Raw genomic sequence first — 26512 nt, 5'->3', positions numbered from 1 at the left:
GCTATCTATAAAATGCCTAGCATTTTGACCCATACTGTCTCATTATTTCCTTGTATTGCCTCATTATTTTCCATCAGTTTGCATCCATCTGTACTTTTTTGCCTTAGCGTTAGATTGTAAACGATTTGGGGTAGAGAACATATTTTTGTTCTGTTTCTGAATATAGAACCTAGTACAAAAGGGTACTGAAATTATAGAAACTATGATAATAAAATAAAAATAATGAAGGAGTAATGAACAAAAATAAACCAAGTTATTTAAATTGTTCTCCTCCTGAAAATCATCGCTCAGATCATGGTGGTCTGGGTTTTATTTTAAGGTTTGATTCAACATTTTTCTATGTATTTTGTAACTGAAAATGATCCAGTTAACTAGCAAGCAGAACATTTGCGATTGTAGGCAGACTTTTGCTAACCTTTCCAGGATCCCACTCTTGGGTTTTTGTTTGAAGCTGTAAAAGTTCATATGTTGTTTCCAAAGTTTCTATCTCTGGTTTTGGAAATCCAGGAAGCACGTTGTGTAGCTGGAAACCGAACAGTTCTAGCCAACTTCCAATATCTACAAAACAAAATAAGAGCATTCTTAGCAACAATTCTCTTAATTCTTGGGAAGTGTTTTGTACTATTTCTAGGAAAAGTGGACAGGTGGGACGAAGCAAAAGTGAGTGTTAGCTCTGCACTGGCAAAAGAAATTATGGTTCTTTGTTCTGACAGATGAGAAATTAGAACTGCCATTGGAGCTAGATACCTTTACCAAGAGCTAATCAAATCTCAAAGCATTAATAACTGATTGACATATTGATACGTTTTCTAAATTGGTTACCAGAAGATGATACATTATTTTATCATGTGGCATAGCTACCATCCTCTGTTCTGTATTGTGGATTCTTTCACATATCATGGAAAGGAATTCAGATAATACTGCCTCAACTTTTTGCCTTTGCAAATTCTAGTGCTTAGCAAAGACAGCAAGCTATTTGCTTGCTTTATTGACTGAATCAAAGGTCACAGAAAATAGATAAAGCTATATGGGTAGTAGTAGGTTAAATACATTCAATTAAATGTATGCAAGTCGAGAGTCTACTCCTCTCCTCTGATGTGTGCAAATTTCACAAACTTGGATCCATATAAGGATTTGACCCAGAAGTTTTTTTAATGTTTTTTTTTTTTTTTACCTGTAGTATACTTAGCGACATCTTGAATTCTGCCAACTGGATAGTTATTTTCAAATGAGTAGAGATTAAATGGTTTGGGGATGATGTTTAAATGTTTCCACACATGATGATTTGGTGTTGTCCAACGTCCAGCAATGACATCATAATCCCTTTGACCCAAATGCACTAATTTAGTAAGAGAATCATAGAGCCCTCCATGAAAACCAATGATAACCTGAAAATCTGGATAAGTGTCTTGGTAGATATCTCCATAAGGTGTGTATAGAATTTCTTTTATTACTTGACCCCGACTGCTAAAGACAGCTAGGGGTGTGCCAGTGTTGTCACAAGCAACATAATATTCTTCTCCACTGCTTAATTCCATCGCAATGAGATGGCCTTGAAGATCATAATATAGAGATGTTATTTCTGAGCTAGTATGATTGTATAAATGAGTAACTCTTATTGGATTGGAGAGATCAGCATAAAAGAACTGTAGGTGCTGTCCTAGACTTGATTTACTTGCAACTCGTCGTCCAAGCCCATCATAACAGTATTGCACAGTCCAACCAGACACTTTGTTGTAAGCTTTGTTCAAGAGACCATTGGAGTTATACTCAAATATTTCATTGCCTCTTTGTCTAAGAAACCCATCTTCATCCATTTTGTACTGAATTTCTCCAAGTCTAGTAATGCGATCTCTAAGATCATATCTCAGAGGAGTGAGACGGGCACTGTTTCCATGACTAAGCAAGTTTATATTTCCATTAAGGTCGTAACTATAACGCCACTGGGTTTTGTCATTCACAGAGACAGTTTGAAGTTGACCATCGGCATCATACTCATAAAAATACCTTGTTATGTTGGCATCTACTCCTACTCGTATATCACATATCACCATACGACCCATATTATCATACTGAATGGTCATCCAATAGGCTATGGACTTAAGAATTTCATATTGCACTTCAATCACCTGACCATTGGCACTAAAAATCTTGGTGTGTTTCATGACTGTGGTAGTTATAACTTGGTTTAAGTCATAATTGATTACACTGAATTTTCCAAATTGTTCAGTCCTTCCAGATACATCAACATATCGGTACAGATCTATAGGAAGAGGAGTCTCATTTATCATGGCCTGCATGCTGGTGACCCGGAAATTGTTGTAACTGTAGTCAAATCTGGCATTTACAAGTCCTTCTTCACTAAATCTGAAGATCTGACGACCAATAAGAGGGCCTACATATAGCAAATGGGGGTGAGGAGGAAGAAAACAAAGAAAAAGTGAATTAGGCCCACAGTATATTTAATATACACAAAAAATAAAAGAAGTTAATCTAAATGTATTCTCGAGTCTTATTATTATTTAACTATAATATCTTTAAGTGAGAAAAATATTTAATTCTTCTCTCATGGATTTATTTAGTACCAAGGTATTCCCTTAAATACTTATTACTTTTCTTTTAAACTAATGAAGTTTACATATAACTATGATTTCCATATAGTTATTCATAACCTAATATTAACTTGAAATTATTTTTAAAATGAGTAACACATTCCTCAAATAAATAATTCCTTTGAATGTTATGACAGAGAAACTTGAAAAATGCAACCATTAAAGGAATTTGATTTATTATTTAGCAAATGTCCACTTATTGGAATAACAAATCATCAAATATTATGAGAGCCATTTCATTGCAATTGATAATAAGAATGTTACATATTTTAAATAGTATAGTTTTTATATGTCTGCAGACAAACAGACACATTTTCCTACTGCAACATACTGCAACATAAAAACATGATTTCAGTGGTAGATCTGATTTCAAGCTGTACACCAGATAGTGTTTGCAGGCAAAGGTGCCGACTTCCCTTCTAGCTGGGGAGTTCTTGCCCCTCTCCACGTCAGACACTGCTTCCACCAAGCCCTGCTTCTTCTCACTCCCACCCCCATTTCACACCTTCCCCTCAGACCCTGCCCTACCTACTCCCCTGAGTGTACCACATAACCACTTTTCTCCCTCCCTCCCTCCCTCCCAGAGCTTCCTGAACACTGTAAATCAACTGTTAGTGGTACTTCAGAAGTACTAGGAGGAAGGGGGAAGGGCAGGCATGGGGTGCACTCAGGGGAAGAGGAAGGGAAGAGATGTGGGAATTTGGCTGCCTATGTACGCTCTGCACCCCTTATTTAGCACTATGTGTGTGTCAGCCCCTAAATTTGTAGGATCAGGGGCCAAAGTTTCACTACAAAGTGTCACCCTTTACAAATATTAATAGTTATAACCTACCTGTTTGCCTGTATCTGATGGTACAGATGAACCCATCATGCATTAGGTGTATTGTTTTAATAACCCCAGAGGATTCTTCATATGTAAATGTGACTTGAGTAGTATCATAAAGAATCTCTGATAGTCGGGACTGTTTGGTATACTTATAAAGGACCCTGCGACCCGTTCCAGGATACAGAATTTGCAAAAGTCGTCCATCTCTGGCAAAATCTTGTATGAAAGAAGCTGTGCTATCTGGTGGGGTGTATATATTGCGATAGTACCCAACTGAAAGCATGGTTTGCAAACCATGACGCACCATACTTGGCATGGTGACTGAGAGCAGATAATCAGACTGGTCATATTCAAAAATGTAGCGTCGCTGGCTATGCAAAAGGACCATCACAGACTGCAATGAAATAGAAATGACATGTAAGCAACTGACAAAACAAATGATTATTAAAAAAGTAGATATACACAAATTTTAAAAACGCATTGAAACAGATATTCATTTCTATTGTTTGTTTTTATTCTCTGTACAATGCAAAATAAAATTGTCATCTTTGGAAAATGTGTGGTCAAGGAGGTTGCTTAGAGACTAAAAAAGACTGAAATAACAATCACTGCGAGGACACAAAAAGCCTTACTTTAACTCAGTAGGCCACTTTGAAACAGGTAGGGCACCTACTCAGAAGCAAATTCAGACAGAACCTCCCTCACTAACACAAATAACGTACTTGCAAATGTTCCTAGGTGATGAGAAAAGAGGCAACGTTCACTGTTGCTGATGATTTGTTTAGCTCTTATTGACATCCCATAGTGCTTATACCAGCTGTACAGACTTGTTCTCCCCAGAATGACTTCACTTCCATGATCCATCCTCTGTGTGCTCTTCTCTGCTGATGGTTTACCCACCAACATTGCTGAATTTCACCAGATTTATTAAGGAGTCCAAATTATTTGAGGGCTATTTTTTGTGTAAGTATTTATCTCTCTGGTGTTTAACCTGTAAGCTAATTTCTGTGAATAACTGATATTTGCTGTGTTGTTTAGTAGTGAGTGGTCAGAGTAATCACAAAATCTGCTTTCTGTTACCTGACTATAACGGGGCTAACACTAATGGGGCTAATATATTGAGTCTCTGGAAACTCTCACTCTCCCTGTTGAGAGCTATCATTGTAGAAATAAACCCAATACTGTACAAATTTATGTGGATTATTTGTAGAAAGTCTTTACAGTATTTGGCCAGCTCTAATAAGTACCATGATTGTTCTTGGGTAGTATATATCCTGGCCCCATAACATGAATGGTAGTATGCATGTGTGATGGGCTTTACCAATTCTGCACTGGATTTGCAAGGATTAGCCAGGGTTACCAGCTAATAAAGGCTAGCTATAAAGACTAGGGGAGCAACTCAGTCTGGGCTGATTGTTGCTGGGGAAGGAGGTGCTGCCAGAGCACTGAAGGAAGAGCTGCAGACTGAACCACAGAGGCCAGTCAGCGAGGATTGGCCAGAGAAGCCCCCAGTCTTCAGGAAAGTGGCAAAGAAGGCTGCTATGGCGAGTCCAGTAGGAAGTAGTGCATGACAGGGTGATAGATCCCTGAGAACTCAGCGTATTTTGGGTGGATTCCCCATTGAGCTAGTGATAGGCCACCCCACCGCTGACAGGGCGCTGGGCTAGGACCTGGTGGAGAGGGTGGGCCCAGGTCCCTGTATTCCATCCCCATTAACTCCAAGGGGGGCACTCCAACTGCTAGGCAAAACAGCCTTGCATGAAGGGGCACCGATATTGATTTTGTGACTGCAGCTACTAGGTCCCACTGCCCTGAAGGCAGGGAGTGATCACTGACTCTGACTGTTAGGTCTCATTACCCTGAGGGAAGGGAGTGATTACTGATCCTGACTGTTGGGCATCACTGCCCTTCAACAGGGGGGTGTTTGCAGTAACTGCAGCTGCTAGGCATGACTGCCTCATTGGGATGAAGTGTGGTTCTTGGCCCTGAGCCACTGGGATCAATACACAGCCAGGGTGACACATGCTGTGAAAGGCCTCAGACAAAGGTGCCAGTTCGGGAGGGCAAGGGGGGGGGGAACAGCAGCTGTGTGCTTTGGGACATGGCTTGTTTTTCATCCCATTCTCCAGACTTTCCCTTCACTCCCTGATATTCCGGGGAATGGGATGAAAAGCAAGCCGCATTCCAGAGCGCACGACTGCTGCACCCCCTACTCTTCCAAAATGGTGACCTCAAAGGCCTAACACCCCGCCTCTGAGGGGGACAGCCATACCCACACCGTGACAGCTTGTTATAGCAAAGTACTTAGATTCTGACCCCATTTCTACAAAGCACTTAAGTACATGAATAGCCACATTAAGTGCTTTGTATGATTTATGCCAAAGTGTTCAGAAACACTGTGACCATCCTTCTAGGACACCAGAACACTAGGAACAAATTAAGAAAAACAACTCATTTCTAAGCATAAACCCTGCCAGGACAGAAAACAATAAGGTTTAATCCTGCAAGGTGCTGAATGCTCTGGCCCTAAACCAGTTGACTCAAACACTCAACGTCTGCCCAAAGGAAAGAGGTAGACTAAGCCAATCCTCTTTAAATTCCTCTTTTTTTCTCCCTCGCTATTTATTTCAGCCCACCTTTGGTGAAAGACATCTGTCATCTGTACATAGGACAAAGATCGTCAACATTTGCCATGCTCGAGTTACCCAGCAGGTGAAGAGAGACTTTCCACCAAGCTTTTCCTGATCACTTAATTGCCAGTTTGTCAAACATTTGTAACATACTCAGAGGTGTTATTTTATTCTCACTTTCCAGTCCCTAGTCTGCAGTAAACCACTGACTGAACTCTCTCCCTACTGATGTGATGATTCTCTTGCTATAATGCTCCCTCGTCTGTCGTTGATAGAGTATGAATAACAAGTTCAGAAACATCTCTAATATAACTTTAGTGCCCCTCTGTGCCATTTTCACAGCACTATGGTTTTTTCCACTTTTGTGTGGGACAGCAAAAGGACAGTACAGGAGCTGGTGACATAATATCCTATCCAGTATTATCACTGTGTATTATAAAAATAATAAAAGGCAATTTCCTATTTATTCTAAAAATAGATTTTGAATTATGCAAGTGAGTCCTAATTGATTGAAAAGGATTTCATGGCCTAGCTCACAGGGTTTGAAGCCTTCATGATGTTTTCTGATAAACAACTTGAGTTTATAGCTTGGACTCTCCTTTGAGAATATACAAAACAGATACCCTGCTAAAAATGACCACTAGATGTCACTTCCACTCAACATAAACATGCAGTTGCCGAAGTATTTTGTCTGGTTGCAAACTTTGGCTAGTCAGTGTTTTTTTACAGGAATAAGTTAATTAGTGTGACCAAGTTAAAAAAAATATTCTGTAATATCATCATGGTGCCTTTCCCATAGGAATCCTAACCTGATGGCAGGGAATCTTACTTATAGGAACACTAGTTAGTTCCCTACACATAGCAGTCCTAACCCTAGGGAGAAGATTCATACCCACACAAATCCTAACCCTAGGTTTAAGAGCTATATCCATAGTAACCCTGACCCTATAACAGATAGCGCTATCCACTGGAACCCTTAATTCTAGGGTGGGGAACCCTACCCATAGTAACCCTAAACCTAATTCCAAGTGCCCTACCCATAGAAACCCCCTACACAGCTCCAAGTGCACCTTCCTATGGGAACACTAACTCTCACTCCAAGTTCCCTACATGTAGTATTCGTGCAAGGCCCTCTATCCATATTCCTAACTCGAAGTGGCCTACACAAAGGAACCTTAAACCAAGAAAGGCGATTCTTCCCATAGGAAAACTAACCCTATCTCCAACTGCTGTAACTATAGGTACCTGAATCCAAGGGTGAGAGGCCGAATCCATAGGAACCCTAACTCAGGAGCAGGGATCTGTGCCAATAGGAACCCTTATCCTATGGTGGGGAGCCCATCCCATATGAATCTAACCCTCAGGCAGGAAGCCATATCCATTGGAACTCTTACCTAGCTTCAAGTGCCCTTTCCATAGGAACCCTGACCCTAGCTACAAGTGCTTCTGAAAATTCAATTACTTAGAAAGGAGTGAAGTTTGGCCAGAATTAAGGCTCCAGAGTACCATAATTAAGCCATAAAGAAAGCTAATTAATCAGATGAGAAAATGTATATATATAAACTGTAATTTTAATACGCCAAAGTGAATGTCCTATTGATTTTGTACTAAAAATAAATAATTGTGGAGGATTCAGACACTTATAGCTTCAAAAAACTATTAACACAATAAACAATTATTTCTCAGTGCAACATCACAAACTCTTTGCTTGATGTACACAAGGCTTTATTGGACCAATTCTGAACTTGCTCAATTACCATCTGAAACACTTACTGGTGACAATATCCACTGTACATATGGAGGATCATGTCGAACTTTCATTAACTCTCATAGTTGCATGCAGTGTTATTGTAGCTGTGTTGGTCCCAGGATATGAGAGAGACAAGGTAGGTGCGGTAAGATGTTTTATTGTGCTAGCTTCTGATAAGAGAGACAAGCTCTTAAGCTTACACAAAAGTTGGCCCAATAAAAGATCTCTCACCTCCCATGGGAATTATAGTGCAAAATTCCATGTGAGCCAGTAGAAGTTTTGTCATTATTTCCTGGAGTGGGGAGGGAGGGACCAGGAGTTAGCCATGTGTGTAAAAACTCCTGCACATTAGCTTATCCATCTATATTTGTGAATTCAACACAGATTAGGAAAAAATAAACCAGCTGAGAAGTTGAAATGGACAAACTCAGGTCCAAAGAAGAAATATGAAGATACCTTCACAAGCTATTTTCATGGCACTGCCCGAATATGAAACCAAGCAATACCAAAAATCTGTTTATTTGTAAGTTTCTGATAAATACACAGAGAAGAGAATTCCTGATAAATTCATCTGAACCAAACTTCATAAATTTCTATGGTTTGTCAATCTTATTAACAAATGGTGATGCTGCAATATATGCAGACAAAGAAGAACACACATTTTTATGTGCTTTTCAAGCTATATGAAGTTTCTCTCTGGATTAGATTGCAAATGTATACTTTTAAGATATCTTCTGCTGTACACATTTTTAAGGTATTTGAGTCTCATCATCTAAAAAATTCAGTCTGATCATCAAAAAAATTGCAACTTTAGAAAGTACTAGAAGATTAATTTTGGTTTTTAGGAAATAAAATTAAAATGTACATGCTTCATTTATTTCTATCTCCTTTCATTCTTTTTCAAAATGCTGGATAAACAGCCTTGGAAACTAATATTGTATGTACATGCTACAATACAGGCAGTGGTACTATAAACTTCCTAACATTGTTGCATAATTCTGACCTAGAAGGGCCATCTTTAAGTCAGAGGATAATGCAGTTTCATTGCTGTGGGGTGGGCCTGCGTATGGCTGGTACAGTATGCAGGCTGCCCCGGGGAGAGAGGACTACCCTAGCCTTCCCTCAGTTCAGCAGCTTGGGGCTAAGTGAAAAGCTTCTCTTCATGGTTGCTGCAGCTCCAGTGCGCACAGCTGGGGGAGGGGTGCATGATCCTCAGCTGGGGCAGTTCCAGGTGTATCTGCCCCCTGCACTTCCCAGCCAGAGTGAGGAATGAGGAATGAAGCAAACTGTGCACTATCCCCTCACTTCCTGACAAAGGGGAACAGCCAGCAGTGTTCCTGTATACACTGGGGGGGAGGGGACAGAAGGGTCACCTCCCCTCCCCTTCTGACAGGGTGCCTGGGGATGGGAGGCTTGGGACTGGGGCAGTTCTGAATGGGGTGTGTGGGCTGTCAGCCAGCCCCTTTCACCTGCCTAGTGATTCTTTCTCTTTTCTCTATGATTTTCTGAGAAGCAATTCTATTCCAGGCACATCCCATTTTCCTGGCACAACCAAACCTTGACCTTATCAAAGTGCACAGAAGTGTGGCTAGTGGCAGAACAGTGTTTGCACGCTCCAGCCTGTCCTATGCCCCTGACTGTACTGCTCTTCTTTGCTCTGGAGGTGTTAGAGTGACTGGGAGCAACAGGCTCACATCCAGAAGTTCTTCCTGATGAGCCTAGTCATATAACTTTTCCCTGAGAAGGCCAAACATCTCCAGGAGCTGCATTAAGTTGCAGGGTGAATTTGCTGCAGGGGTGGGGATCCTAAGGCTTAGGGGCCGGATCCAGCCACACTTCAGTGCGCTAAGTTATGATAACAGAAAACTGTATATTGAATGTGGTGGTCCTAGCTCTTACTGTTTAGGAGGAGTTCTGAACAAACAAACAGAAAGACAAACTCTCTCATGTATATACTAGATCAATAACTTTAAACTTTAAAGTGGATTTCTTTGCATATAATATCACCTATCAGCTTTATTGCTTGTCTGGCTGCTTGAGTAATTTCTCCAGATTCCTGTGGTTAACAGGTTGGAAAATGTTTGCAAACTCATGGTATCTTGAATATTTTCAACTTGTTGCCACTATCTTTTCTTAGTTGTGGAGGACTCTGGAGACAAACTTGCAATATGGACTGAAATACTCTTATACAATGACATACAGAAAATATAATGCCCTACATTGGAGTACTTTTGTACTCTTGTTAGGTGCCCTGTACTTCTATTGAGGAATGCAGATAATGGTTGTTGAGGAAACTCACTCACGAAGCCTTTACAAAACAAATGGAATAATTATTTCTATCTCCTTTCATTCTTTTTCAAAACTGGATAGACAGCCTTGGAAACTAATACTGTATGCACATGCTACAATACAGGCAGTGGTACTATAAACTTCCTAACATTGTTGCATAATTCTGACCTAGAAGGGCCATCTTTAAGTCAGAGGATAATGCAGTTTCAATAGCCTTTAAGTACTTGACTTCTAAACACATCTCAGCAGAGACTGACAACACATTTCAAAAGTAAGGGTAAGTTTTGTGGGTTCCTTTCCACCTGCAACTGAACTGAGTCAATCAATGCATTTTACATAAGTAATTAAGAAATCCAGATGACTCAAATGCTAATGACTTTTGTCCAGTGCTGATCTATGGCAGATATGAAATAATGTCTATTACTTTCCTTCCTGATTCTAATGCAATCCAACCCTGACCTTCCTTCACACATTTATAAAAAGTTTTTAAAAATATACTAATCTAATGAAGCACATTAAGGGTGCATCTACATTACACCCAGACCTCGAAATAAGCTATGCAATTTGAGCAACACAAATTGCATAGCTTCTTTTGAGTCAATTTAGAAATAGTTTATTTTGAAATTTGGTGCTGTCTACACAGCACTTATTTTGAAACAAATCACTATTCCAAAAGCGTCCCTTACTCCTCGTGGAATGAGGTATATAGGAACAGGGGGCCTGTTATATTTCAAAATAACAGGTGTGCTCAAAAGATGCTTACTTACTTACTGCCCGTTATGCCAATGGCACATAGGGCAGCAACAAAGTCCTTCCACTTCTGTCGGTCGCAGGCCAAAGCGCCTATTGTTCCCCAAGTGTGATGATGGTCTTTTAATTCTTGTTCTACCGTTCGGCGCCAGGTTGTTTTTGGTCTTCCTCTCTTTCTCTTCCCATCTGGTTTCCAGTGGAGTGCAATTTTCGTAATAGATCCGTCTTCTCTTCATAACACATGACCTATCCATCGCCAGCGTCTTTTCATAATTATAGTGGCCATGTCTTCTTGTTTACACTGAGACAGTAGGTCTTCATTGGAAATTTTATTTGGCCAAAATATCCTGATTATTCTTCTAAGATTCTTAGTATGGAATGTAGACAATTTAGTAAGGTCTCGTTGTATCATGCGCCAACATTCTGCTCCATAAAGAAGCACTGGGAGAACACAGCTATTATATAGTTTCAGCTTGGTGCGCATGCTGTACTTTGAGGATTTCCAGATGTTATTCATACTGATAAAGGCATTTCGTGCTTTACTCAGTCTATTCTGAATGTCTTGCTAACTTCCACCATCTGGGGTGATGATACTACCCAAATATACAAATCTATCAGTAAAAGGAAGATCGTTGTTATTGATCTTGATGGGGGTTTGTATTGTAGTGTTCAGAGTCATGACTTCTGACTTCTTCTGGTTTATCTTAAGGCCAACTTGTGATCTATACTTATTTAATTTATCTGTTTTATCTTGCATATGCCGATGAGTGTGAGAGAGAAGTGCCAAGTCGTCGGCAAAATCCAGATCTTCAAGTGTAGAGAAAAGCGTCCATCTAATGCCGGTATGCCCCTCCTCAGTCGTACGTCGAATCACCCAGTCAATAACAAGATTGAAGAGCAGTGGCGACATTACACAACCTTGACGAACTCCAGTCTTGACTTCAAACCATTTATCGCTTCCTCCAACACAACAGCTATAATTTTTGTAGCAGCTCCTAATGAGCTTCACCATATGATATGGTATTCATTAGGCCCTCAAAATCTACCATAATCTGTCTCTGTCTACACTATCGAAAGCCTTTTCAAAGTCTACAAAGTTCACGTGACGTTGTCGTTGCCATTCTGCACTCTGTTCTATGATGTTACGCAGAGCAAAGATCTGTTCTATACAACGCCTACCTTTTCTAAAACCTGCCTGTTCCTTCCTCAGCGTTTCATTAACTGCTGTTGATATTCTACCTATGATGATTTTAGCAAGGATCTTGCTGGGTATTGATAGAAGGGTAATTCCACGCCAGTTGTTACAATCGCTGAGTGTGCCCTTCTTTGGGATCTTGATAATCACCCCTTTAGTCCAATCCCCCGGTACGCAGGCGTCTGTCCAAACTGTTCTGAAAAGTGGTTCCAGTATTCCAGCTGCTGTCTCTGGGTCTATTTTGAAAAGTTCTGCATTTAAGTTGTCCTTTCCTGGGGTTTTGTTGTTCTTCAGTTTCTTGATTGCTGATATAATTTCTTCTTTGGTAGGTAGATCAATGTTAATATCTAAATCTGTCTCCCTTCCACATATATTAACACCTTCTTCTGATGATTCTCTGTTAAGTATTTATTTGAAGTGTTTGGCCCAGCGTGCGTCTTGTTCCGCTTGTGTTGTGAGCAATTTTCCTTGCTTATCCTTAATAGGTGGGCTGACTATGGAATGGTACTTACCATACACTTGCTTAGTAATTCTATACAGTTGTCCTTGTTCTCCTCAAGCCGCAGCACTTTCTGCCTCTTTTGCGAGGTCGTCGACAAAAGCACGGCGATCAGCACGTACCATTCTCTTAACTATCTTATTGGCCTCATTATACCATTGTTTATAACGTTCTTGTAGTCTTGCTGATCGAGTGCTAATCATCTGACTCTTCAATTTACGTCTCTCCTCTATAACTTTCCAAGTGTCTGGTGGGATCCATTGCTTAGATTTTCTCTTCTTATAGCCCAAGCATTCTTCAGCACTCTGATGGTATGCAGTCTTTATATTATTATAGACTGTATTGATGTTACCAACATTACTTTCTGTAACTAAATCCTGCAGCACTTGAAATCTATTTTTTACTTGTGTGACAAAGCTGTATTTTATGCATGGGTCCTGTAATTTTTGGATATCAAATCTTGGTTGTATATGGGATTTGGTCTGTGCCTTCCGGAGTTTAAGTCTCACCATTGCAATTACCAATTGATGGTCACTTCCAGCATCAGCCCCTCGTTTCACTCTCACATCCAGCAATGATCTCCTCCACATTCCATTAATGAGCAGATGATCTATCTGGTTTTTGTCTCTATCATTGGGCGAATACCATGTCAATTTATGGATGTCACGGTGTGGGAACAAAGTACCTCCAACAACCAAGTTGTTGGTGTCACAGAACTCAACCAGCCTTTCTCCATTCTCATTCTTTATCCCACATCCATGTATTCCCATTGCACGCTTGTTGTTGGTGTTGTCACTCCCAACTTTTGCATTTAAATCACCCATGATAATCATCACGTCATGTTGAGGTGATGACTTGACTTCTACCTCTAGCTGCTCATAAAAGAGATCTTTCACTTCATCATCGCTGTTGTTGGTTTGGCTATAGCATTGGATGATGGTCATATTTACATACTTCCCCTTCATTCTCACTTTCATCAATCTGCTGTTGACAGGTTTCCATTCTATCAGACACTTTTCAATTCCTTTTCTCAAAATGATGGCTACTCCTTCTTCATGCTGATTGTCCTCTCTTCCCGAATATAGAACTGTCTCCCCGGTTAATGTTGTCATTCTGCCAAATCAAAAGATGCAAGTACCCCGAAATATACTTGCAGAGTAGACATAGCCTAACTGAACTGAACCAAAAATCAAAACTATAGTTTAATTCCACATGCCACTTATTCTAGTATAAATATGTTACCATTCAATTTTATTGTTTGCATAAATTATCCCTTTGGGAAAGTCTCTTTCAAAAAAGTGAATAAACTGGTCAAAATGAAATAAAAGGAAAACATATTTAGTTTTAATACTTGCCTAACTACAATGTTCTAAGTGATGACAGAACAAAGACATTTTAACTAAATATATAATTGTTTCCATTTACAGTTAAAAGGAGTTCTTAGTTACTTTTGTTAAAGACTTAGTATGACAGTGACTATATTTGTAATTTAGTCTTTATATTGAATTTCCTGCCTTCAATATAATACTCCATTTTTAAATTGATTTACCTTTTCCAAATATGTGTAGCTCCATATTTTACCATCTGCCCATGTTCTGGAAATTATCTTCCCACTTGGGTCATACTCCATTTTTTCAGTCCACGTTCCTCTCTGAATGTAGGTCACTAATCCTGAATGTGAGTAAGTGATGTTGACTTCATTATATTTGCTGATGGGTGACCACTGAATTGGACGTCCTGTCTGGTCATACAGAATCCGGAGGGTGAATTTTCGATGGTCATCATAGATCTTTCCTGTTCTGGTTACGTGGTCAAAATCAATGGATAACAGGTTTCTGTTATGGGCCTAAAGATAAAGATGTGAGAATAATGTGTCTTAGATGTTAATACAATTGCAACATTTCTATGAAAACCAAATGATCAACTGTATTATGTTTTTAATAGTATATGTATATAGTAATTATTAAGGATGAGAGTGCAAAGTTTCAGTGCATTACAAATAGCTGGAGTAAGACATTTGTCTAAAAGCAAGTTTTGTTCTCTAATTTTGGCACTCTGAATTACACAGGAAGGGTATGTCTACACTACCCCGCTAGTTCGAACTAGCGGGGTAATGTAGGCATACCGCACTTGCAAATGAAGCCCGGGATTTGAATTTCCCGGGCTTCATTTGCATAAGCGGGGAGCCGCCATTTTTAAAATCCCGCTGGTTCGAACCCCGTGCAGCGCGACTACACGGGGCTCGAACTAGGTAGTTCGGACTAGGATTCCTATTCCGAACTACAGGTACACCTAGTTCTGGAACGAGGTATACCGGTAGTTCGGAATAGGAATCCTAGTCCGAACTACCTAGTTCGAGCCCCGTGTAGCCGCGCTGCACGGGGTTCGAACCAGCGGGGTTTTAAAAATGGCGGCTCCCCGCTTATGCAAATGAAGCCCGGGAAATTCAAATCCCGGGCTTCATTTGCAAGTGCGGTATGCCTACATTACCCTCCTAGTTCAAACTAGGAGGGTAGTGTAGACATACCCGAAGATATTTACATTTGCCCCCTCTCTGTATTTATAAAGTACATTTAAACATTTTATTTTACTTACAGGGTTTAAAGGAAAGTAAATCCAGAAAGTAAAGAGTGAGATCTTTCATTTTAAAGTGTCTGCGAAGCATAATGTTAAGGGCTGTATTGTTCGCAGTTACTGTTGCTGAACAATAACATTGGCTTTGTATAACATAGTTGTCCCCACCAAAGCATTTCCACCACCATAGGTGTATTGCAGCATGGCTTGCCTTGCAATAAGCAATCTGCCACCTGCAAGACAAGACCTAAGCATATCACAGCTCAATGGTCAGTGACCAACTGCTGTTACCTGGGGCAACTGCAATAGCTGATACACTAAATGAAATGTATACAAACTAAGAAAATCTGCTCAGGAAAATCTTTTAAAGTTTATTAGCAATAGCTTTGGAACCTAAAATTAGCACCTTCCATTAGTTAAATCTCTTACACCAAACATATTTCATATTTCAGCAAATTAGGATTTGCTTTATACAAATCTCCTATTTTAATGCCCTACAATTTCCTTTCATCTCTCTGTTCTTATCTTATCCCAAGTCCTCCTCCTTTCTCCATTTTTCTTTTTCTTTTCTTCCCGACTCCATACATGCAATCTAACTGGAAGAAATAAATAAACTCATTTTCCGGCCACACCAGAAGAAAGGAGGCAGTGGTCATGGTTTAAATAGTCCACAATTTTATTTATTTAAAATATCTGGTGGTACCCAGCATTAAATATGGGTAATCATGCTTTTTCTTACCATAATCCCCAATATGATCCAAGCCACCCTGGTACTTGGACCCAACCATGTCCCCCTCCCCAAAAGATAAAAGGGGCTAGATATAGGAACTCCAAACTGGCCTTCCTCAGCACCCATAAGGAATGCTTTTCTTTACATTCGTTTCCAGTTCATTTTATCCAATAATAATATCCCTTTCATAATGAATACCTGCACTGGCCATCTGACATAAGTTTTAACAAACTAAGCTCCAACAAAATAACCCAAACTATCTGCCACAAGCAGGGATCTCAAAACTGCTGGTGGGGGAGGGGGGGAGAGGGAGGTAAAAAAAAACACAGCCCATCTCAGCCAATCTGATGTCGAGGGAAACATTCCTTCCCAGTCCCATAGGGAAAAATGGAAACTAGTGTCATGACCACAGTGGATCATGAAAGAATCTGGGGCTTTTTCAGATTCTATAGGCTGTCTCTACACTGGCATGAATTTCCGGAAATGCTTAAAACGGAATACTATTCCGTTTTCAGTTTTTCCGGAAAAGGAGCGTCTACATTGGCAGGCTGCTTTTCCGGAAAAGCCCTTTTTCCGGAAAAGCGTCTGTGGCCAATGTAGATGCGCTTTTCCGGAAAAGACTACTGGGCTGTCTACACTGGCGCTTTTCCAGAACAGTGTTCCGGAATAAGGACTTATGCCCAAGCGGGAGCAGAATAGTTTTTCCGGAATAGCGGCTGATTTTGTACAGTAGAGCATCGTTGCTTTTCCAGAAATTCAAGGGCCAGTGTAGACAGCTCGCAGTTTATTCCGGAAAAGCGGCTGATTTTCTTGAATAAGTGGCCCAGTGTAGACACAGCCTATGAGTATGAGGGTGGAGTCTGCCAGTCCATTCTTCAGAACTGCATGGGATATTAATATTACCTCATCCTTTGGTTAACTGCTGGGGCAGTTACATGCCTCCCTGGCACTCCCTCCTTCCAAACCATGCAGCTGTTTCATGCTTCTTCCCATTCTACACAGATGAACTTTCCCCCTTACACCACATCTGCTACAAGGGAAGCCCTTACAAAAGCAAAAATCTTTTTATTTCAAAAGCTTCAGAGGGGTAGCTGAGTTAGTCTGTAACTGGAAAAACTTAAAACACAACAAATAGTCTTGCAGCACTTTAAAAACTAACAAAACATGTAGATGCTATCATACATGAGCTTTCATGGGCACAACCCACAGTTGGCACTGTTAGATGGAATATATAAGCCCTCAAAGTAAAAAAAAGTTAATATAATTCAGTTGCTGTCCACCATTAAACAATGTTTGATAAGGGTCAGAGTTTGGTAGTTCTCTCTGTACTTTAGCTTGTTTAGTATCATGGCAAACACACCATTATAATTTCCCTTGAATCTTTTATTAAAATTACAAAAAAGAAGGAAAACAATTAAAGCATTTATAATATAAAGTACTGAATCAGGTTTTCATGATAACAGTAGCCTTTGTTCCCTTTTGCTTTAGTTCCAGAGAGTTTTTACAAGGAAAAATCCAGTTGTCTGACATTATGGTATTTCAGTAGCATACAGAACAGGACCTCTGATTTGTACGGAGAAGGTAAGGCAATCTACTAATTATCTAAGGTGCTTGTAAATGAATGCAAGGAGCCTGGGAAACAAACAGGAAGAACTAGAAGTTCTGGCACAAAGAACTATGATTTGATTGGAATAACGGAGATTTGGTGGAATAACCCACATGACTGGAGCACTGTCATGGAAGGGTATAAACTGTTCAGGAAGGACAGGCGGGGAAGAGAAGGTGGAGGAGTTGCACTGTATGTAGGAGAACAGTATGATTCCTTAGAGCTCAAGTATTAGAGGGGGAAAAGCCTGTTGAGAGTCCTTGGGTTAAAAGCTTAGAGGCAGAAGCTACAGAGGTGATGTTGTAGTCAGGGTCTGCTAGAGACCACCAATTCAGGTGGATGAGGTAGACGAGGTTTTCTTCAGACAACTAAGAGAAGCTTCCAGATCACAGGCACTGGTTCTCATGGGGAACTTTAATCACCCTGACATCTGTTGGGAGACCAATACAGCAGTACACAGATAATCCAGGAAGTTTTTGGGGAATGTTGGGGATAACTTCCTGGTACAAATGCTGAAAGAACCAATCAGAAGACACACAAAGCTTGACCTGCTACTCACAAACAGGGGAGAATTAGTAGGGGAAGTAGATGTGGGTGGCAACCTGAGAAGCACTGATCGTGAGATGGTCAATTTCAGGAACCTGATGAAAGGAAGAAAGGAGAGCAGCAAAATACACACTTCAGACTTCAGAAAAGCAGACTTTGACTCCCTCAGGGAACTGATGGGCAGGATCCCCTAGGATGCTAACATGAGGGGGAAAGGTGTCCAGAAGAACTGGCATCATTTTAAAGAAGCCTTATTGAAGGCACAGGAACAAACCATCCCGATGCACAGTAAGAAAAGCAAATATGGTAGGTGCCCAGTTTGGCATAGTAGTGAAATCCCTAGTGAGCTTAAATACAAAAAAGAAGCTTACAAGAAGTGGAAACATGGGCAGATGACTAGGGAGAAGTATAAATATATTGCTCGAGAATGCAGGGGTGTAATCAAGAAGGTCAAAGTGCAATTGGAATTGCAGCTAGCAAGAGACATGAAGGGTAACGAGAGGTTTCTACAGGCATGTTAGCAATAAGAGAGTGATCAGGGAGGATGTGGGACCTTTACTGGATGAGGAAGGTTGCCTCTTGACAGATCATGTGGGAAAAACGTGAAGTATTAAATGTTTTTTTTGCCTCTGTCTTCACAGACAAGGTCAGGTCCCAGACTACTGCACTATGCAACGCAGTATGGGAAGGAGGTGGGCAGCCCTTGGTATAAAACGAACAGGTTAAGAACTATTTAGAAAAGATACACAAATTCAGGGGGGCAGATTTAATGCATCCAAGGGTGCTGAGGGAGTTTGCAGATGCCATTGCAGAGCCTTTGGCCATTATTTTTGAAAACTTGTGGAGATCAGAGAGGAAGTCCCAGATGACTGGAAAAAGGCAAATGTAATGCTCTTCTTTAAAAAAAGGGAGGGACAATCCAGGGAACTACAGACTGACCAGCCTCACCTCAGTCCCCAGAAAAATCATGGAGGGGATCCTCAAGGTATCCATTTTAAAGCACTTGGAAGAGAGGAAAGTGATCAGGAATAGTCAGCATGGATTCACCAAGGGCAAATCATGCCTAACCAACCTGATTGCCTTCTACGAGGAGGTAACTGGCTCTGTGGATAGGGGGAAGTCAGTGGATGTGAAAAACCTTGACTTTAGCAAAGCTTTTGATAGGGTCTCCCATAATATTCTTGCCAGCAAGTAAAGTATGGATTGGATAAATGCAACGTAAGGTGGATAGAAAGATGGCTAGATTGTCGGGCCCAATGGGTAATGATCAATGGCTTGATGTCTGGTTGGTTTCAAGGAGACTGCCCCAAGGATCGGTTCTTGGTCCAGTTTTGTTCAACATCTTTATTAATGACCTGGATGAGGGGATGGATTGCACCCTTAGTAAGTTTGCAGATGACACTAAGCTATAGGGAGAGGTAGGGATAGAGTCCAGGATGACCAAGACAAATTGGAGGATTGGGCCAAAAGAAATCTGATGAGGTTCAACAAGCACAAGTGCAGAGTCTTGTACGTGGGGCGGAAGAATCACAAGCACTGTTATAGGCTGGGGTTTGACTGGATAAGCAGCAGTTCCACAGAAAAGGTCATGGGGATTACAGTGGATAAGAAGCTTGATATGAGTCAACAGTGTGCCCTTGTAGCCAAGAAGGCTAATGGCATATTAGGGTGCATTAGGAGGAGCCACATCTGGAGTATTGTGTCCAATTCTGGGTTTCCCACTATATAAAGTATATGGATGCACTGGAGAAGGTCCAGCAGAGGGCAACAAAAATCATTAGGGGGCTGGAGCACATGACCCATGAGGAGAGGCTAAGGGATTTGGGCTTGTGAAGTCAGCAGAAAAGAGTGAGGGGGGTTTCGATAGCAGTATTTAACTACTTGAAGGGAGGTTCCAAAGAGGACAGAGGGTACGTCTACATTACAACGTTAATTCGAACTAACCTAGTTCGAATTAGTTAATTCGAACTAAGCTAATTCGAACTAACGGATCCAGACTAAAAAACTAGTTCGAATTAGCGTTTTGCTAATTTGAACTAGCATGTCCACATTAAGTGGACCCTGAACCAGGCTTAAGGATGGCCGGAAGCAGTGCTGGCAGGGCATCAGAGGAGGACTTAGAGTGTGGAGATGCTGTCTCAGGCTAGCCGAGGGCTGTGCTTAAAAGGTCCCGACCCCCACCCCGGACAGACAGTTCTCAGGGGTATCCCGCTTGCAAAGCAGTCCTGGTTTGGATTGCCCGGAGTACCCACACTGGGCACATCACAGCACTCGGCCATCAGACCGGCTGCACTTGCCGCAGGCTGCCATCTGGAGAGAGAGGGCAATTGGGGGGCTGCAGGAGAGCTTCCACCCCCAGAAGCCCGCAGAGCCAGCCCAGTCCTCCCCATCGGGGGCTCGTGCCCCATTCCTCCCACACCTTCTTCCACTTACCCTTCCCTAGCCCCTTTTCTTGATGTACAAAATAAAGATAACGTGTCTTCCAAAATGGAATCTGTCTTTATTGAACAAAACTGGGGGAGACTGGGAAAAGGAGGTGGGAGAGGGGAAGAGAGAGGGTGGGAGAGGGGAGGGCAACTAAAATGATCAGGGGTTGGGAACAGGTCCCATATGAAGAGAGGCTAAAGAGACTGGGACTTTTCAGCTTAGAAAAGAGGAGATGGAGGGGGGACAGGATAGAGGTCTCTAAAAGCAGGAGTTGGGTGGAGACGGTGCATACAGAAAAGTTCTTCATTAGTTCCCATAAAGAAGGACTAGAGGACACCAAAGGAAAGGAATGGGTAGCAGGCTTCAAACTAGTAACAGAAAGTTGTTCTTCTTCACAAAGCAAAGAGTCAACCTGTGGAACTCCTTGCTGCAGGAGGCTGTGAAGGCTAGAACTGGAACAGAGTTTAAAGGGAAGTGAGATCATGTCATGGAGGTTGGGTCCATGGAGTGCTATTAGCCAGCGGGTAGGAGTGGTTTCCCTGCCCAAGGTTTGTGGAAGGCTGGAAAGGGATGGCACGAGACAAATGGCTTGGTCACTGTCTTCGGTCCATCCCCTCCAGGGTTCCTAGGGTTGGCCGCTGTCGGCAGACAGGCTACAGGGCTAGATGGACCTTTGGTCTGACCCAGTATGGCCATTCTAAGCTCAGGGCTCAGGGTCGGGGGTCTCAGTGGACCCTCTTGATTCTCTTGCACACCTGCTCCTGGGTGGCCAGGCTGGCAGCTCTCCTGCCCAAGCCAGCCACTTTTCTGTGCCTAGTGTGGAGATCGTGGACGAGGTCCATGATGTCCGCACTAGCCCAGGCGGGTGCCCGCCTCTTGCGGTCCCGGGCAAGCTCCCGGGAGCCGCCAGCCTGGTCCCGGGAAGAGGGGGAGGGCTGGGGGGCATCGGGTGGGTGGCTCGATCCATGCCAGGTGCAGGGTCTGCTGGCTGGGTGCTAGCAGGCTTGCACCTGTCACGGGCACCGTAGCCAGCCCGTGCCCCTTTAAGAGGTCCGGGGCCGGGAGGAGGGCAGACGAGTTTCCCTGGTGTTGGCCAGAGTGGCCACCAGGGAAACCTGGGGAGGGCTAGCCTCCCACTAGTTCGAATTAAGGGGCTACACACCCCTTAATTCGAACTAGTAAGTTTGAACTAGGCTTAATCCTCATGGAATGAGGATTACCTAGTTCGAACTAAGCGCTCTGTTAGTTCGAATTAAATGTTAGTTCGAACTAACTTTGTAGTGTAGACATACCCAGAGAGAGGCTGTTCTCAGTAGTGACACACCAATTCTGGTTCACTGATTTTTGGTTCCATTCTTTTCTTGTTTATCAAGAATGATCTTAACATAATTCTTGCATTGTATTAGGAGGCTTTTTAATCTCCCTTTTGTACATTTTTCTTATCTACATTTTTGTTCTAGGTTATTGTGGCATCTTATGAATCTACACTCTCTTTTTACTGTTGAACTCACAATGATAGTAAATGTGTAGGCACAATATGTAGGCACAATATAACATATTGGATGAGGAGGGCAGAGTGTGGATAGCATAGTTTGTTCCTCATTAGAGCTCACATAAATCAACTATAGCAATTAACAGTGCCAGCATTTTTCTGTACACATGTCTCAATGCACTGGATCCGTGGCTTGTTACTCCAGCTTCAAATGTCCTCTGAGCAGAGAATAGACTAATTTTGTATTAAAATTTGGGGACAAATAGGTTAAATTAAGGAAGGAATTTCAATCCTGTGAAGTCCAAATGAAAATTTGAATCCAGAGCTCTGGCAATGAAATATATCTATCCTTTTCTTCCCCTACCTATGTCCTCAATTTTTTTTCAATCATTATTTTCATTATGTTAAGTTTTAATTAGAGATGTACAATTATCAACTATAATCAAGGGATGCATAAAATAGATTGTTTATTGACTTGTTTCTTCAAATTAGCAGTGCTCAATGTTTCCATTAATTTATTTTAAACAAATTGTGATATAACTCCTCATAGCAGGGATGATGTCACATTCTGTGTTTGTACAATTCCCTAACACGATGGAGCCATGGTCCTAACTGAGGTGAGTGGACACAGCTCTAAAATAAATATTAAATAGTACTAGCCCAGACTATGATTCTCATGTAGTGTGAGTGATTAAAAGGAACATTTTTTTCTGTCTTCAGCTACAAATAATTTGGAAAGCTAGAAGAAGCAGGTGTTCATTCTTCAACTGTCCTGTGGTTTTAAATGCATACATCTCTAACTTTAACAGTGTTCATTTATAACAGCTGTAAAATACCTACATACTACAGCAGATGGCTATAACTTTTACAATGTATGTTCTCATGATAAAAAGCCCAAGTAAAAAGTAATTTTCAGTTGAACTATGTTTGTTGGTATATTTGTGTAACAAACATTTCTTAGTAAATTAACTTTTTCTGAAACTAGGATTGGTGATAAAACACATTAAAAAAAGCAAAAGATAAATCCTAACTAATATTATTTTACAACTGATGTATAAATTTAATGTTTTTGTTATCAACAATATGATTGTAGAGTAATCTAAATTCAGACATGAGCCAATGAATAAGAATTAATAACAGAACAGAAAAGGATGAAGCATATGCAAATCTTGCCAGTTTCATAAAATTCAGTGTTTTATTTCTGTTTTTTTTAATTTTGTAATTCACTTCTCAGAAATGCAAGGCAGAACTGGGTTTTCAGAAGGGATTGCTGAATTATGAACCCTCACTGCTAAGACAGCATAGAAATGCTGATTTGAAATCCCAGTGGCCTTGCTTAAAGATGGTTTCTGAAATCTATGCAGAACTGAGTAACGAGCGAATATGAGAAAAATAAATTAGGATATTTCAATATCCAGCACAAGTCAAATGTATGCTTACAACTTTGCCAAATAAGAAGGAACTGGCTATCAAAGAACCAGATCCTCAGCTGATGAAAATTGGTATACCTCCATGGACTTCAATTTTCAGACCTATTGGTTATCAAAAATGTGTAAACTAGTCTCTGATTCAGAGGTGGGCAAGAATTTTTGATGGGGAGCCACTTCTAGAATTTGGTAAGCAATCAAAGGCTGAATTGTTCTATTATATTAATGGAAGGGCCTGAGATGGAAGTTAAGTACAGGAAGGAGCTCTGGGTAGGGGGTTGGGATGCAGTTGGGAACCAATCAATGGGAGCTGCCTGGGCCATGCTTGGGGGTGTGTGCACCACACAGAGACCCTTATCCCAAGGGGAGTGCCACGCTGAGATGCACACAAACCCCAGCCAGTAGTTGCTTTGAGTGATGTGTGGGGGCACAGCAGCCAGGGAGCCTTCCTGAGTGTCTGGCTGGGCTGCAAGACATTGGTACCAAGTAGAGGGGACTTCAGCACATTGTCTACATGGAGGTCACTCAAGTGTATGGGCGCTCGAGTATTGTGGTGGTCTGGATCTGAATGTATGTCAGGCCGAATCTGACTCTCACCCCTGCTTTAGGTATGTGTATATTCTTATACATCCAATGAAGCCAAATCAATTTGCAACACCCAAAGATCTCATCCAGTAACTGTAAAGTAACTGGATACAGGACTGGTAACATTATGGGAACATTTATTTGTTAATTAGTATAACAAATATATTTGTTTAAGGCTATAGCCTCAAAAATTTTGACTTGAGTTTTAGACAGCAGGTTTTTTTTTAAGTACAAATAAGTGAGACTGGACAAGCATCTAATTTTCAGTTTTGTAGACAGTCACTTGTAAAATATGGATTGTATCCAATTCTGAGTTCTCTCTAAGTTATACAGAAGAAGGGAGTAAGCAGCACTGAATTCTAATTGGTATATTACTATGCATCATGTGCATTGGTTTTAACAGCAGCCCTTGCTTCATTTTCAGAAGTCAATTAAAACAGAAGTTCAATTGATTAAAAAAAGAATGCTTGCTAGATTAAAATTCATGTTAAAATGCCTGATTGTATGTAGATTTACTATTAATATAAAGACTTTGCACATATCTATGGACTGTTTTGCACATTTGGTGAAAGCACTAGGTCAGAGCACCGTACACTTACGTTTAACTTCAGAGTCCTCCACCTGATTGGTGTGTTGGGACCCTGTTTGACCCCTACTACAGCATTCTACTTACTGTACTAAGTTACTTTTCTCTTTTCCATTTCTGTCCAGAAGAATTCTTACCATTCAATCTTCCATTTTTAAAAATAACATATTTTTTGTATCTTTCTTTGAGGCCTGCTACTAACATAAGTAGAATGCCTCTCCCTCAGGCCTGAATTAATAACCCTTTGGGTACTCACATGCCTTTGTGCTGCCTAATAATGGAGACTGGGAATTAAGAGCATTAAAAGTCCCAAAAAGAAAAGTCTGCTACTTTTTTAAGTAGACTCTTTATCCCTCTCTCCTGTTGTCTGCTTTTTAATTTATTTCCCTATTATGCAAAATCATTTGTACCGGTGAATGACTTGGTTACTTTAATCACATCAGTACTACATGTTAAGTGAAATAATTTGACATGAACTCATCACTCGATTCTTAAAACTTATGGATTGTGCCACCTGTTCTTTTTACTGAATTTTGAGGACTCCTGCAAATCTATCTCCAATGAGAATCAGCCTAATCCCTCCTCTTATTCATATTCTCAAAATTTTGCATCATACTCTCATACTCCTATGTTACAGGCTATTCAAGGCATGATCTAGCTAATTTAAGGCATTGTACAGTGCCTGTCCCAAGCTATGTCTACACTACAGAGTTTTTCTGGGATACCTCTATCCCGGAAAAACTCTGCTGTGTCCTGGGAATGTGTCTGCTCTTTCAAACTATTTTTCGGAAGAGCAGATGCGCTTTTTCGGCATCTCGGCATCTTTTTTCCGGAAGAACAGTGTAGTGTAGACATAGCCTCATATTATTAAATGCTTAATAGTTTTATATTCAAAATGTGATGCAATATGAACAAAGACAAATGTGCCATTTGTATTGAGTTGTATCCTAACCCACAAATGATGTAGCTTTTTTGGAACAGTACCCAAATAATAGTTTTCAGAGATTTGTGAAAAATAAACCCTAAATATATTTATTTCATTTTGTTTTCTGGACTCATGCTTTTTTGATTTTGTTGTTGTTGTTATACTGTTTTTCCTTACACATGGCATAGTTACCTAACACTAATACTCTGATTCTTGGTCTAACTGCACTGTTCATCATAATTTGTCCTACATTTCCCTGAGTCTTCCATCACCACCAAATCCAAACTTCTTTCTTCAGTGTCAAAGGCCTACACAACTCCACTACGCTTTATATTTGACTTGTGATCCTATGCCCATTTAATCAACAATACGAGATTAGATACTCAGTTTGTCCCTTTCTCTTTGAATTATCCCATATCCTATTCACATGAATGGAATGCCTTGTCTTGCCCACCATCACACTCTTAGTCCTTCCAAAAAGATCACCTCTTCCCGGATGGTGATTAGAAGTGTTTCATTGTTAGCCACTCTTACAGCTTTAGTATTTCTTGTTTTTAAAAGATGGGAAACAGGAAAATAACCAAACAAAAATCCTAATGCAAGCACCAAGATGTACTGGCACCTATGCTCATTGACCATGTGAGCTCCTTTGTTTAAGACACAAAATCTCAAATTAACATGGCATAAAATGATTCAACTTTACAAGAGGACAAAAAAAGGTTTTTTTACCTTACACTTCAGAAGACAAAGCAAAAAATATCCACCTCCCATTTGTATTTAAAACGATCATTTGATCTAGAAAAACATAATTAATTAAATTGCTCCCTTCCCTGGGAATATCCTCCTGGAGACTTCTCTCCTCTCTTTCCGGTAGGAGTGGGTGAACGAGGTCTCTTGCATGCTAGGCCTGAGTGATGAGCCCACAAAGCCTGCTAGTACCCTGTGATCTGCACACATGAGCTGTGCCTTGACCATATCTCCGGCTCTGCATTATGAAATGATGGTCCATTGCGGCAGGAATGCCTCTAGCTTGGGATTCCTAAAGACCCCACCCTAACAGGGA

The 26512-nt window shown here is 40.9% G+C and overlaps 1 protein-coding gene across 5 annotated transcripts in view; it reads right to left on the bottom strand.

Annotated features, from left to right (window-relative positions):
• Positions 1-26512, bottom strand: part of TENM1 (teneurin transmembrane protein 1) — a 1699828-nt gene that overhangs the window by 4838 nt on the left and 1668478 nt on the right. For all 5 annotated transcript variants that reach the window (XM_075940969.1, XM_075940972.1, XM_075940971.1 and 2 more), the window contains 4 exons: positions 14101-14397; positions 3445-3832; positions 1175-2395; positions 416-558 (listed from right to left, as the gene is read on the bottom strand). In XM_075940969.1, the coding sequence (XP_075797084.1) occupies positions 416-558; positions 1175-2395; positions 3445-3832; positions 14101-14397 (2049 nt within the window). The remainder of the gene's footprint in view (positions 1-415; positions 559-1174; positions 2396-3444; positions 3833-14100; positions 14398-26512) is intronic.

This window comes from Pelodiscus sinensis, chromosome 13 (assembly GCF_049634645.1).
Source record: "Pelodiscus sinensis isolate JC-2024 chromosome 13, ASM4963464v1, whole genome shotgun sequence".
In the NCBI taxonomy this organism is placed as follows: Eukaryota; Metazoa; Chordata; order Testudines; family Trionychidae; genus Pelodiscus; species Pelodiscus sinensis.
The sequence above is the reverse complement of the archived record's forward strand: the minus strand, read 5'-3'. Positions and strand labels throughout refer to the sequence as shown.